We start from the raw sequence: 14,517 nt of genomic DNA on the forward strand, positions 1-14,517 counted from the left end.
TAAGAGCCGTGGGCACCATGTCTCTAGTAAGCCAACACATTGCGTGTTATCACAGCTTGTTGCTGGGGGAGGTAAAGGCTTCCTGTGTGACTTCACAGAGACAGGACTCTTGAGAGCTTGCACCTGATTTCCTCCAGATTTTGCCATTTGGACTTTTTCTCTTTGCTGATTTTGCTTTGTATGCTTTCGTGGTAATAATTTGCTGAGGTCTGTCAGTCCTAGTTAATCACTGACCCTGGGGGGTGGTCTTGGGTATTTCCAGCACATCTGCCCAACATCCATTCACTTCCTTCCCTTTTTCTAACAGATTCTCCAGGTGTTCCTTGGCTTGTGGCAGCTTGTCTCTACTCTGCCTCCATGTTCACGTGGTCTCATCTTCCCTGGATGTAGGGTCCATCTGGATACTCCTGGATTCTCTTAAGATCCTTAATTACATCGGCAAAGACTCTTTTTCCACATGAAGTCTCATTCACAGGTTCATGGGGTTAACACATGGATACAGCTTTTTTTTTTTGGGGGGGGGGACCATTTAACCAAGTACAAATGGGGATGTGGATTTTAAGGGATTATATGTCCAGAGTCTAACCTTCTGTATGTCCTTTTTCCCACTTTCCCTTTCTCATTCATGCTGCTGCTTCTTTTTTAAGTTTATTTATTTTGAGAGAGAGCATCCCAGGCAGGGTCTGCACTGTCATTGCACAGCCTGATGCCAGACTTGATCTCACAAACTGTGAGGTCATGACCTGAGCCATGATGAAGAGTCAGACACTTAAATGACTAAGCCATCTAGGCACCCCTCATTCAGGCCACTTCTGCTTCACAGAAGAAAGGCATGCCTCCCCCACATTCAGATGTTATGTTTTATTTGCCTGGGTTAGAAAGCCTTTGGGGGCACCAAGTAAAGAGAAAGTTACAGATACTGACTTTGACTTAAGGTGGGTGCACAGCAGCAGTGTCAGTGTCTGTGCCCAGAGCGAATGGATCATCCAAAATGAACTTGCCCTTCACCCCACAGGTCCTGGATTCTCAGGAATAAGAGAGATCCAGTAAAGGACGAGTAGGGGTTCTTGGAGTTGCATACGGCCATTCGTGGGACATCCTTGTCCTAAGACCAAGATTTCTGAACAGAAAATTAGGGCAGATCCAGAAGAACTAACATCCCTGTTACTGGGCATTTTCTGAAACAGAAGAAAATGATGAAGGCCCAAGTGACTTTTGGTTTGTTGTATTCAAAAGTTGAGTCTTTCATGGATTTGGGGAGGCCTGAAAAAATCAGTTCGAGTAAATAAAAAGTGTAAATGGGGAAAAATGGGCTCTGGGGAGAAATAGACGTCCCTTCAAAATTAGGGCAGAGTGGGATCCGGAACATGTTGTTCCTAGAGTTCGTGCATGACTAGTGCTGGACTGTGGTGTATGGATCTGCAGGACCCTGCTGGTACAACCATCAGCGTGTACCTACTTACTATCTCTGACAGCCATTGCAGCCAGAAAATCACGGTAAGTTACATCAGATGCCTTGACTCAGGACAAAGCATATCAGTTCCTCAGGAGAGGTCACCATTTCATGGCACGTAAGCGTTAGGAACTCTCTTTGATGGTTTCTTTCCAGAGGTGACCTGGTAGGCTGTGTGATCTCAGCAGCCTTCTTCTAATCAGTGTACGAGCATGGCTGCTACTTACCTGATTATTCTGAGTCCCCTGTGGGAGTAGATCAAGTAGAATTCAGTAGACACTGGTTTTTGAGGAGACCACAGCCCGATGACTTCCATACCCAGCCTTACTTCCATCTGGATTTGTCCTTGAGTAGAACTGAAAGTGCCCAGTAAAATGGAAGGTTTGCACACCTTTCAGAGGCCCTCTGTGAACAGGTCGCTGGACTGGTGTTTGAGTACAGATTTGGCCAGAGGGAGTTACAAGTTCTTATCTGGTGCTGGCTCGGGTTGTTGAGATCTACACAGGGTTGCCTTAGAACTTCAGCTCATCTCAGAAAACATAGAGCCTTCTGTGTTCAAAATCGAGTTGTCACCTTCCACCTTTGTAGTGCCTTTAATTACACAAATGACTCATTGTGGCATAATAAAAAATATATATGTATTTGCTCTTTGTCTCTGGTTCCTGGCTGAGCTCCTATATCCCATTATTTCCTAAGTGGCAGGAGTGTCCTTTGTTTTCATGACAAGCCCCTTTGAGCATATCTAAGTTTATGCTAATGAGGTGACTCAAGGTAAGCCCCTAGATAGCTTCAGGATGAGGGCTGGTCCCCCAAAAGACCAAGCTTTGATTAGAGGGCTGGAACTTTCAGCTCCACCTGGAACTCGGGACAGGAGAAGAGCTGCAGCTGGAGTTCTGTCACCAGTAACCAGTGATTTAATCAGTCGTGCCTGTGTAACGGAACCTCCATAGAAACTTGACAGGGTTCAGAGAGCTTCCACGTGGGCAGATCCATCCACCTGCTAGGAGGGCAGTGCACCCCAACTCCTTGGGGACAGAGGCTCCTCCACGCAGGACCTCTTTGGACCTCACCTGAGTACCTCTTCATAGTATGATTTATAATAAACTAACTTTTTAATGTTTGTTTATTTTTGAGAGAGGGGTAGAGAGATAGAGACAGGGAGACAGGAAACAGGCTCTGCACTGAGAGTAAAGAGCCCGATTCAGGGCTGGAACTCACAAACCGTGAGATCGTGACCTGAGCCGAAGTAGAATACTTAACCAACTGAGCCACCCAGGTGCCCCCATAATAAACTGTAATTTTAAGTCCAATATTTTCCTGAGTGAGTTCTACCAAAATCACACCTGAGAGGGGAAGGTTGTGGGAACCCCTAAATTTATAGCCACGTTGCATAGAAGTGCAGCTAACATGGGGACCTGGTACTTGTGACCGGTCTCTGAAGTGAAGGCAGTCTTGTAGAACCGAGTGAGCCCTTAAGCCGGTTAAAGTCTGATGCTGACTCTGAATAGTTAGTGTCAGATAGGATTGAATTATAGGACGCCCAGTGTCTGAGAATCAGAGACTTGGACAATTAGTATTGGAAGAGACCGTGTATTTGGTGTCAGGAAGAACCACAGAGTCAGATACATTTTCAATGTAAAAGGCTCATTATATAGTACACATAGTGATAAAGTTCCCCTCCATACATTCTTTGGCCCACAATTCTCTGGCACATCATCAACACATGCTTGGTAGTGTGTTCTGTGTTCTGGCATTTACCTATGTGTGTCTATGTGTGTGTGTGTATATGTGCATGCCTGTGTGTGCATATATCTACGTGAATCTATTTAGGCAAATGCTTACACCTGTGAAGACATTTTTACGAGCATAAACTCATACTATGTCACCCTGATGTCCCTAGCATTTCATACAGTGACTGACAAATAGGTGCTGAAATACACAGATTGCAAATGATCTCAGGTTAGCAAGAGGATTTAATGGCTGCATATCACAGATATCTGTGATTTGTGGGATAAAAGAATGACTGAATATTTTAATGACTTTGCTTCTTTTGTGATTAATTGAAAAAAATAAGAATGGAAACAGCTTACAAGGTGAAAATGAGCAGAACCACTTCCTTCACATTCCTTTTGAGTAGGGAAAACCTCGCCCTTCCTCCTTTGTGTCTCCTTAACTCTCATATCACTGCCAGTCACATCACTTCTGATGCCAGGCATGGGGACCCCCCCCCCCAAACAATTCTCTGACACCAGCTGGGTGGCCTACAATTCAAATCAATTCTGACACTTCCTAGAGTTAGCATCAGATTCCAGGTTAAGGGCTCACTCCCACAAGACTGTCCCCTACTCAGATGTTAATTGAAAAACAGTAGGTCCCCAGGTTACTCACAACTTCCGTCTGATTTGGCTACAAATTGGAAGTTCTCCACGACCCCTCCTCCAGTTCAAATTCAGTTTCAATGAATTTGCTAGAGTGGCTCACAGAACTTGGGAAACACACTTACCAGTTTATTAGAAAAGGTAATAAAGGACACAGGTGAATAGCTGGGCGGGAGAGACGTGTAGGGTGAGGTGTGTGGGAAAGGGCATGGAGCCTCTACCCCCTCTCCAGGCACCATCCTCCCAGAAGCTCTCCAAACCCTGTACTTTAGGGATTTTATGGAGGCTTCCTCACCTAGGCATGATTGATCATTAACTGTTTTCCAGCCCCTCTCCGTTCTCAAGAGAATAGATATCATATCTCAAGAGATATGAGAATTAAGGAAAGTTAATTGGTCTGAAAGTTCCAAGCTTCTAATCATGGCTTGGTCTTTCTGGTGACCAGCAGCATCCAGGAGCCCAGCCAGTTGCCCCATCAGAACAAAGACATTCATACCGTTCTTAACACTTAGGAATTTACAACGGTTTCAGGAACGCTGTGAGAAATTGGAGTTAAAGACCAATTAGAAAATAAAAGATGCTCCCAGGGCCCTTATCACCTAGGAAATTATAGGGGTTTTAGGAGCTCTGCCAGGAACCAGGGACAGAGCCCAATATATATATTTTCTATTACCTCGCACCTTCCATTTCAATAAAAGGGAAATACTTCCAAAGAGGACCATTTTGTTACAGGAATCGCTGACACTGGAGGATGTGGCCGTGGACTTCACGTGGGAGGAGTGGCAGCTCCTGGCCCCCGCCCAGAAGGACCTGTACTGGAATGTGATGCTGGAGAACTACAGGAACCTGGTGTCACTGGGTGAGGACAGCTTCCCTGTCACTCGGAGGCCTTTCCTCTGTCAGCTTCTGAGGGCTGTGGCGTGTTTTTGCTGAAGTGTAGGTTTTCAGTCCCTTCCCTGGCCCCTGATGTGAAGGTAGAAGCTCTCCTTGTCTCAGAGAAAAGCCTTTGATTTGCGACATGCAAATTGTGCAGTCCCTAACATGTATCACCCTCATATTGCAGAGCCCAGGGCAGTTTCATGAGCCTAATAAGTCTTCTGTCATTTCCCATATACAGGGTATCAAGCTCGCCAACCAGATTCACTCTCTGAATTGGAACAAGAAGAACCACCATGGATTTTCAAAGATGAAGTCCAAAGTCAAACCCATCCAGGTGAGAGAAAACCAGCAGTGAGGGAGGGGGAGAGGGGAGGGGAAGGCTGTGGAAATCACTTTCTTGTCATTTCAGGAAGGCATCATAGTGGTGAGGGTGTCTGGGGCTACAGAACTGGAACTTCTATGTATCTTTCTCCTCAGATGAGAACTCTTTCTCGCTGTAGGAATTTAGAGGAAAATATACTGCTTGATCTCTTCATGGAACTAATCCCTACCTATTTTTTCTTAGATGTCAACATTTTTTACCCTAGGACTATTCTTGCTTAGATTTGCACATCTTCCCACTTCATCACTTGTCAGAGTCCCTTTCACCTCTCTTTATGAAATTTTTCCTTCCATGTCTTGCTAAGAGAAAACTTTGAATTCATTGTTGTCTTCTAATACACCTTCCTGCCCCGTTGGGAAATACTTATTTCCCTTCATAACATCCAACCCCCCCCCCCTTGGATGCCTTGCTTCCACGGTAACCTCATCTCTCTCTTTTTTAAAGCTGCTTCTTTTTTTGAGGGAGTGCACGCATGGAGGAGGGGCAGAAAGAGACAGAGAATTTCAAGCAGGCTCCACGCCCAGTGCAGAGCTCAATGCAGGGCTTGATCTCAGGACCATGAGATCATGATGTGAGCCAAAATCAGGAATCAGACACGTAACTGACTGAGCCACCCAGGCACCCCAACCTGGTCTCTTCTTATGCATTTATCTGCTTCTCTCTTTCCCCACTCTGGGGTTACTCAAAGGTTCTCTTTTTATTCTCTGCTCTGTCTCAAAGGCCTTAAAACCTTACTTTATTAAAAAATGTTAAGTTCCTGTTCTTTGTGGAGATTCCCAAGTTGAGATCTCCTTTAATATTGTCTAATCTATATACAGTTGACTCTTGAACAACATGGGTTTGAATTGCCTGGCTCCACTTATGCACGGATTCTTTTCCATACAGTATAGTACTATAAATATACTGTCTCTTCTATGATTTCCTTAACATTTTCTTTCCTCTGCTCACTTTATTCTAAGAATACAGTATATAATACATATACAAAATATGTGCTAACTGGCTGTTGGTAGTAAGGCTTTCAATCAACAATAGGCTATTACTAGTTGTGTTTTGGGGGAGTCAAAGTTGCATGTATATTTTCGACTGCCCCAGAGGGTCGGTACCCCAACTCCTGTGTTGTTCAAGGGTCAGCTGTAGCTTACCTCTTTCCATGGCAACTCCCTAGAGTTCACACTTATGTGAGAAACTAGAATGATCTTCCCTCTAAGAAAACCCTTTTCCATTATCTTTTTCATTAAAAATTTATTTTTAATATTTGCTAGGGTTTTGTTGAGGTATAATTGACATTACATTATTTTACAGTTTCATTGTCTTTTTATTTTATTTTATTTTATTTTATTTTATTTTATTTTATTTTATTTTTTTTTTTTTTGGGACAGAGAGAGACAGAGCATGAATGGGGGAGGGGCAGAGAGAGAGAGAGACACAGAATCGGAAACAGGCTCCAGGCGCTGAGCCATCAGCCCAGAGCCCGACGCGGGGCTCGAACCCACGGACCGCAAGATCGTGACCTGGCTGAAGTCGGACGCTTAACCGACTGCGCCACCCAGGCGCCCCTATTTTATTTTTTAAAACAATTTTTTATGTTTATTTTATTTTTTATTTTTGAGGGAGGGAGAGAGAGAGACAGAGCGCCAGTGGGGGAGGGGCAGAGAGAGAGGGAAACACAGAATCCAAAGCAGGCTCCAGGCTCTGAGCTGTCAGCACAGAGCCTGACACAGGGCTCGAACTGTGAGATCATGATCTGAGCCGAAGTGGGAGGCTTAACCGGCTGAGCCACCTAGGTGTGCCCCAAGAGAATTTCAGTTTTTAAAAAGACAATGATAATGTTTAAATAAACATTAAAAAAAATTTTTTTTTTTATTTGAAATTCTCTTGTACTTCTGTACATCTTAAATCCTGGCCATGCTGAACCTTCTCTACTCTCTAGGGTATTTAAGGTGTCTACTGTTCCTCTTCTTTAATTAGGATACAATTCTTCTTCTCAGTTCCTAGCCTAAATAAAGCCTCCTGTCTGCTTTACTGTAATTCCTTTGTATATTTGTTATTTCTACTCTTTCTTAATTTAACTTAGATTTTGCTAATGGATTATTGTCCCTAAAGCTTTCCCTTGTCTCCCCATAGATTGATGACAGTAAGTTGCAGTTGACCCTATTATCATCCATGACACAGAAGTTTTATTTCTTTCAAAGACCTAAAGTCTCTACTCTCAGAAAGGGGGAGGCATAAATATAACAAAAGTAAACATGCAGAGTTTCAATTTTATTAGATGAAAAGAGTTATGAAGATGGATAGTGATGATGGTTGCATGACATTATGAATATATTTGATACCACTAAACTGTAAACTCAGAGTGGTTAAGATGATAAATTTTGTGTTGTGGATTTTATCACAATTTAAGAAGTGGGAAAAGTACATAGAAACTATGTCTAGTGGTGAAAAGGGCTGTGAACACCAATCCGTTGGCATCACGGAACAGTGGGTGGAAGGGATGGGGTCTGCCCTTCTACAGATAGGAATGTCTGTGGACTACAAGACGCCTGTGAGCAGAGGATGAGTGACAGGGAGTAGGTTTCCTGGGTGAAAAATGAAGAGAATGGGAAGTGCAGAGCCAGAGGCAAGAATGTGTCTGAGGAACATCAAAGAAGCCTGTGTGGATACTGCAGAGTGAGCAAGAGGGAAAATTACTGGAGATGAAGTCAATGGAGTAGTGGTGATAGGTTGGTTGGTCATGGAGGGCCTTGTAGTCCATTCTGAGGACTTGATTTTACTCCTAGTAAATTGAGAAACAAAGTTTATAGTATAGCAGTGACAGATACAATTTATATTTTGGAAGTGTCACTTTGACTGTGGGTAGACTGGAATAGGGCAGAAGTTGAAGCAGAAAGCCAGATAGGAGACCTGGTCATTGGTGGGCTTCCCTAGGCTTGAGATGTGAGTAATAGAATATTCTGGAGATATATATATATATAAAGACTGAATTTGCCATCAAAATAGATATCAGGTATCTTAGTTTCCTAGGGCTGCTTAACAGATAACTGTAAGTTAGCTGGCATAAAACAACCGAAATTTACCTTCTAGTTCTAGATGCTAAAAGTTGGAAATCAAGGTGTTGGCAGGCTATGTTCCCTCCAGAGTCGAAATAGGAATCTTTTCTTGCCTCTTTCTAGCTTTTGGTGGTTGTTGGAAATTCTTGGCCTTCCTTGACTTGTAGGAACACCTTTCCAGTCTTTGCTTCTGTCATCCTATGGCCATTTCCGTGTATATTTTCTGTGTCTGTGTCCCAAATCTCCTTTTCCTTATAAAGATGCTAGTCACACCCTAATCCAAAGTGAGCTCATCTTAATTTGTTTATATCTGCAAAGACTATTTCCAAAAAAGGTCACATTCACAGGTACCAGGGGGTTAGCAATTGAATATATCTCCTTGGGGAACAAGTTCAACCCACAACATGGGGTGAGAAAAGGAGACAGATGAATGATGATGCTAAGAATTTTTAGCATGAGTCATCAGAAGAGTGACTCTTCTGTCATTTACTGTGATAGAGAAGATATGTGGGAGGAGGAGATTTGGGCTGGGAAGTCAAGAGTTCTATAATGGAGATTGTAAATTAGATGTGCTTGTTAGCATCTAAGTGGGGCTCTCTGTTGCAGTTTGATGTACCTGGAAAGGTCAGGGAGAGGTGAGGTGCAGAGAAAGAAATTTGGACCAGATGAGATCTCCTGGGGAGTGGGTCCAGATAAAGAAAACAAGAGCCTTGGACAGTCAGGGATCAACAGATGAGTGTGTAACAAACATGGTAGAGAGTGCATGATGAGCAAGTGTTTTGTGAAAGACAAAGTCAAACATTTTCTAGAGAGTTGACAATGCATCAAGTAAGGTAAGAACTCAGGGAGAAGTACGTCATTTTTTGTTTGTTCTTCCCACTCAAATAATATATATTTTTACTTTTGTTTGTTCTTCCCACTCAAATAATATATATTTTCACTTTGAATTCTTCCCATGAGATAGTTTATTGCTAAACAAAAATATAGTATTATCTTCCTTCTCTGAATTGTACTTTGGCCCCAGTTAACCAGCCACTCCTAAAGATACTATATCTCTATGATTTGGTGGTACCTGAGGCTTCTTTACTATTCTTGTGTCAAGGGCTTGCTTTTCATTCCTCCTTGTACAAGAAGAAAATACATCTTGGTCATCCATTTATGTCTTCATCAAATAACTATTGTAGCCAGGTTGGAGAGAGACCCACACTTTTCCAACTGTTTATCAAGGATTTCTTAAATGCCAGATTGGTATTGAAGGAGTTTTCATTATAATCTTACCAACGCTGCTTCCTCAGAGAGTTGGGTTTTATTAGAATAGGGTTCAGGGCCCGCACATGTCTTTATGCAGAGCCCCCCAAGGGTGCTATTGTGACCCAAGCTGATGAACTACAGTCCTAACACACAGTAAAAGAGATTGAAATTAGTGGGAAACAAAGTTAAGTGTTTCTCTACACCAAAGATTTGATAAGCAAAGATTGGACAGATCTTCATGTAATATTTAGAAATGAAGCTTTTGATTGTGTGAGATGTTTTTGCTATAATTCAAGGCTCTACAAAATTCAAGCAAATAATAAACATAGGGACTACAGTTGACCCTTGAGCAACACAGCTTTAAAAGGCACAGGTCCACTTATACACAATTTTTTTTCCAATACAGTTCTGTAAATGTAATTTATGATTTTTTAAAAAAAATTTTTTAACATTTATTTATTATTGAGAGACAGACACAGAGCATGAGCAGGGGAGGGGTAGAGAGAGGGGGAGACACAGAATCTGAAATAGGCTCCAGGCTCTGAGCCATCAGCACAGAGCCCGACGCGAGGCTCGAACTCACAAACTGAGATCATGACCTGAACCGAAGTCAGTCACCCAACCAACTGAGCCACCCAGGCGCCCCTAATTTATGATTTTTTAAATAACACATTTTTCTCTACTTTTTTTTTTTTTAAATAAGAATACAGTATATAACACATATAACAGACAAAATATGTGTTAATGTCTATGTTATCGGCAAGGCTTCTGGTCAACAGTAGACTATTAATAGTTAGGTTTTGGGTAAGTCAAAAGTTAATGTGTATTAACTCCATGTTAATGTGTATGATCTCCATGCAGGTACAGTATGATGAAGAAGGTGACAGTTCCCACATCTGGTGCAGCAGATCTGCTTGTAGAGAAGACTGTGCATGTTGTAAAAGTCTGTAAGGATGATCATGTCCCTCTTTCTGTGGGAACATATGAGAATGTGTCACACCTAGAAGAAAGGTTAGAGTGTTTGGGAAAGTTCATTTGATGATGGTCTACATAGTGAACAAGAATGACGTGTTTTAGCAACAAGGGGAGCACCCGGAGTCTGTTAGAATTTTTTTGAAATCAGATTCTATGCATCCAACATTCCGATTTGTCTCTGGGATGTTTGTTCTAACACTGGGTCCGCTTATTTCTCTATCAGTGTGGTTGATGCTTGGGTCTCTTCAGCGGTCTCTCAGAGTCCCAAAGCTCTGTATGTTGAAATGACTAAGGTCATAGTCTTGTGCCTTCATCTGCTTTCAGTCTTGACCTTCTGAAATGTGATCCCGTTTAACACTCTGACCTTAGTGATCTTTACGTTATGATGATTTCCACATATCTCCATTTAAGACCTCTCTCAAGTTTCATATATATCTGACTGGGTTTTCCATGTCTGTACTTGGATATCTAATAATCACCTCAAAAGGTGAAGTGCTTCAAAATGCACTTGTTCTCATCCTATTTGAACTTGAACAACATCTTCATCTTATTAAAAGGCATCACCCACTTACCCATTAGCTCAAGCCAAATCCTTAGGAACACGCTTTGATTTCCTCCTGTTACTTATCCCCAGATAAATCCAGTAATGGGTCTTATCCATTCTTCAAAACACATCCAGATTTCTTCCACTTTTCATTCCCTTTGCTTCCTCCAACTAGGGTCACATTTGCAATTGCCTACTTTCTTCTTTTTCTTGCGTGTTTATTCTGTTTCTCTTTCCATCCTTAGAGTAGGAGTTCAGTGAAAATAAAGAGTATTTTTTTATTTCTCCAACACTAACATGATACCTGGTATATGGTAGTAGCCACTTAAGAAGGATGTATTGAATGAGTGGATTTTGTCTCTTACCATTTTGAATCAGGTATCCCTACAGCCTCTGTGATCTGATGCTGCTAGTGACTTCCTTGTATTTTACTGTCTCCAGGGCCTTATTTACAAAGCAGATAATTCTTGATCTGTTGTGAATTTACCCTATATGACACTGACAGCTGCCATCTTTTGGTTTGTTGTATTTGTATTACTGTGTTTTTAAACATTTCTAACAGATAAGTTAGTATTTCATGAGTACAGAATTTTTTTAGGTGGGGAAGATAGAAATGTTCTAGAGATGGATGATGGTGGTGGCTGCACCACAGCGTGACTGTACTTAATGACACAGAACTGTATGCTTAAAAATGGTTAAAATGGCAAATTTTACCTTATGTGTATTTAGCTACAATTTTAAGAGCTTTCTTTAAAAAGAGATAAGGAATATGTATACAAGGATATGCTTGGAATTTCTTTTATGTTGATACTAAAAGTTTTCCACTAAAGAGCCAGCCCACCCCACAGTACTTTTGAAGCAGTTTTATTCCATATGATGGTCATGGAAAGATTCACCGTTGTCTTCTTTCCTAGAAATTGAGAGAGTTGACGATCATCTGCCTCAGCACTTAGAAAATCTCAAAATGCCGAAGAGGATGGAACAGTGTTATGAACTGAACACATGTGGAAAGACTGTTCATCAGAGCAAAAGTCATTTTCCTTTCAGGCCAAATCATGATAGGTTTCATTTACGTGGAAAAACTTTGAAACCACACTTAATCAACCGAAGCAGAAGCTGTGACAAAGAGCCTGCTGAGTCTGGTGGAGACGGGAGATCATTTCTCAGTGCTAATCACAAGCAAACTCACACTGAAATTCAATTCCATGAAAGTAGAAGGCCCACCAGCACTAAGTCACAATTCCTTAAACATCAGCAAATACACAAAATAGAGACAGCCCACGAATGTCCTGAATGTGGGAAAGCCTTCCTCAAGAAGTCTCGGCTCACAGAACATAAGAGAATTCATACAGGAAAAAAACCCCATGGGTGTAGTGTATGTGGGAGAACCTTCTCCAAGAAGTTCAAGCTCACTGAACATCAGCGAATTCACAAAGGAGAGAAACCCTATGAGTGCTGTGAGTGTGGGAAAGCCTTCCTCAGGAAATTTCAGCTTACTGAACATCAGAAGACTCATACAGGAAATAAACCCCATGGCTGCGGTATATGTGGGAAAGCATTCTCCAGAAAGTTCAAGCTGACTGAACACCAGAGAACTCACACAGGAGAGAAACCTTATGGATGTACTGAATGTGGCAAAGCCTTCTGCAGGAAGGCAGAACTCATTATACATCAGAGAAATGAAAGAGGAGAAAGGCCCCATCAGTGCAGTGAATGTGGAAAAGGTTTCGCCAGAAAATCACAACTCATTCTACATCAGAAAACTCATACAGGAGAGAAATCTTATATATGCAGTGAATGTGGAAAAGGTTTCATTCAGAAGGGCAATCTCCTTATACACCAACGAACTCATACTGGAGAGAAACCCTATGGATGCACTGAATGTGGTAAGGCCTTCAGCCAGAAGGCGTGCCTGATAGCACATCAGCGATTCCATACAGGAAAGACTCCCTTCGTATGTACTGAATGTGGAAAATCTTGTTCACAGAAATCAGGACTCATTAAACATCAGAGAATTCACACAGGAGAGAAACCCTATAAATGCAGTGACTGTGGGAAAGCCTTCACTACAAAGACAATGCTCACTGTCCATCAAAGAACTCATACAGGAGAGAGACCCTATGGATGCAGTGAATGTGGGAAAGCTTTCTCCCACATGTCATGCCTTGTTAAACATAAGAGGATACACACAAGAGAGAAACATGTAGATTCAGTGAAGGTTGAATATTCTTCCACAGAGGGTCACAGCTTATTAGATACTAGTGAATTCATGCAGGGGAAAAGCCCTGTTAATACAGTGACTGCACAGATGCCTTCCGCGATCCCTCAGACCTCATTAAACATCAGTGGGCTCCTCGCAGATAGGAATGCGGTCCTAGTGGGACAGCCAGCTGCCAGATGTGCACCCTCAGGAAATAACGGAGAATTTGTACAGGAGAGAAACCTTATGAATGCAGCGAATGTGGTTGTGCCTTCAGTGGTCAATTACATCTTATTTTATGTCACGAAAAACACATAGAAAAAACCTGGTACATTCAATTAGGAAAAGCCTTGAGCAATAATGTCTTGCTGATAATATGGTTATACACAAACAAAACCCATGAGTGCAGAGGCTAGTTTTAGAAGACTGACTCTGTCTGTCATCAGTGATCAACATAGCTCATCAGGGAGCTTATAGTGAGTAGAGACATGGCAATAGTGGGAAAGTCCCTACCCTTAATATGTGTCAGTTCACACTGAGGAGAAACAGGAGGCAATGAACGTGGGGCACCTAGGTGGCTCAGGTCATGATCTCACGGTTCGTGAGCTCAAGCCCCGTGTCGGGCTCTGCGCTGACAGCTCAGAGCCTGGAGCCTGCTTCTGATTCTGTGTCTCCCTCTCTCTCTGCCCCTCCCCCGCTCAGCTCTGTCTCTCTCTCAAAAATAAACATTAAAAAAAAAAAAGGCAGTGAACATGGCTGGGATTTCAGTGGTACATTCTGCCTCATGCATTAGCAGGTAAAATCACAGAGAAATAAAACTCTGTTAATCCACTAATTGTGGAATTCCTTTAACGAAATACTAAAGTTCTTGTGAAACAAAGGTTTGTGAAGATGAGGAACATTTGAGAGCTTTATGTACCTTTTCTAATTTGACCTATATGGAACATTTGAGAGCTTTATGTACCTTTTCTAATTTGACCTATATGTCATGTAATACACCTGATGTACATTTTCAGACAGGGTACCTTGAACCACATTCCTAATTACCATGTTAGTGATTCCATAATTTAGAGGAGATAGTTTCTGCCCTACATCACTGGCTAACATTATCACACTATATTCACTTTTCCTGTTTGTGGATTCTTTTTTTTTAAATTTTGTTTTAGAGAGAGAGAGTGTACAGTGTACACGTGTGAGCTGGGGATAGGGGCAGAGGGAGAGAGAGACTCAAGCATGACCCTGGGATCATGACCTCCACTGAAATCAAGAGTTGGAAGCTCAACCAACTGAGCCATTCAGAATTAAAACAGGGCCAGGAAGAAATTAAGTAAATAATAAAACAGGGCCAGAAAGGACCAAACTTTCCAAGTAACCTCAGGTGCACCTCTTTCTCTTTTTCTAAAATTTT

The 14,517-nt window shown here is 42.0% G+C and overlaps 1 protein-coding gene across 2 annotated transcripts in view; it reads left to right on the forward strand.

Annotated features, from left to right (window-relative positions):
- The window catches only part of ZNF613 (zinc finger protein 613), a 36,045-nt gene extending 22,374 nt beyond the window's left edge, over window positions 1-13,671 (forward strand). Inside the window, exons 1-3 of one of the 2 annotated variants that reach the window (XM_047077482.1) lie at window positions 4,436-4,690; window positions 4,949-5,044; window positions 11,824-13,671. In XM_047077482.1, the coding sequence (XP_046933438.1) occupies window positions 4,657-4,690; window positions 4,949-5,044; window positions 11,824-13,427 (1,734 nt within the window). In that variant the 5' untranslated portion in view covers window positions 4,436-4,656 and the 3' untranslated portion in view covers window positions 13,428-13,671. Of the gene's footprint in view, window positions 1-4,435; window positions 4,691-4,948; window positions 5,045-11,823 lie in introns of those variants that run through there. The other variant, XM_047077483.1, reaches the window with a different exon arrangement.
- The last annotated feature ends 846 nt before the right edge of the window (window positions 13,672-14,517 follow it).

Source organism: Lynx rufus, unplaced genomic scaffold (assembly GCF_022079265.1).
Source record: "Lynx rufus isolate CCGP_SWC_20201006 ecotype Redwood Valley unplaced genomic scaffold, mLynRuf1.p SCAF_16, whole genome shotgun sequence".
In the NCBI taxonomy this organism is placed as follows: Eukaryota; Metazoa; Chordata; class Mammalia; order Carnivora; family Felidae; genus Lynx; species Lynx rufus.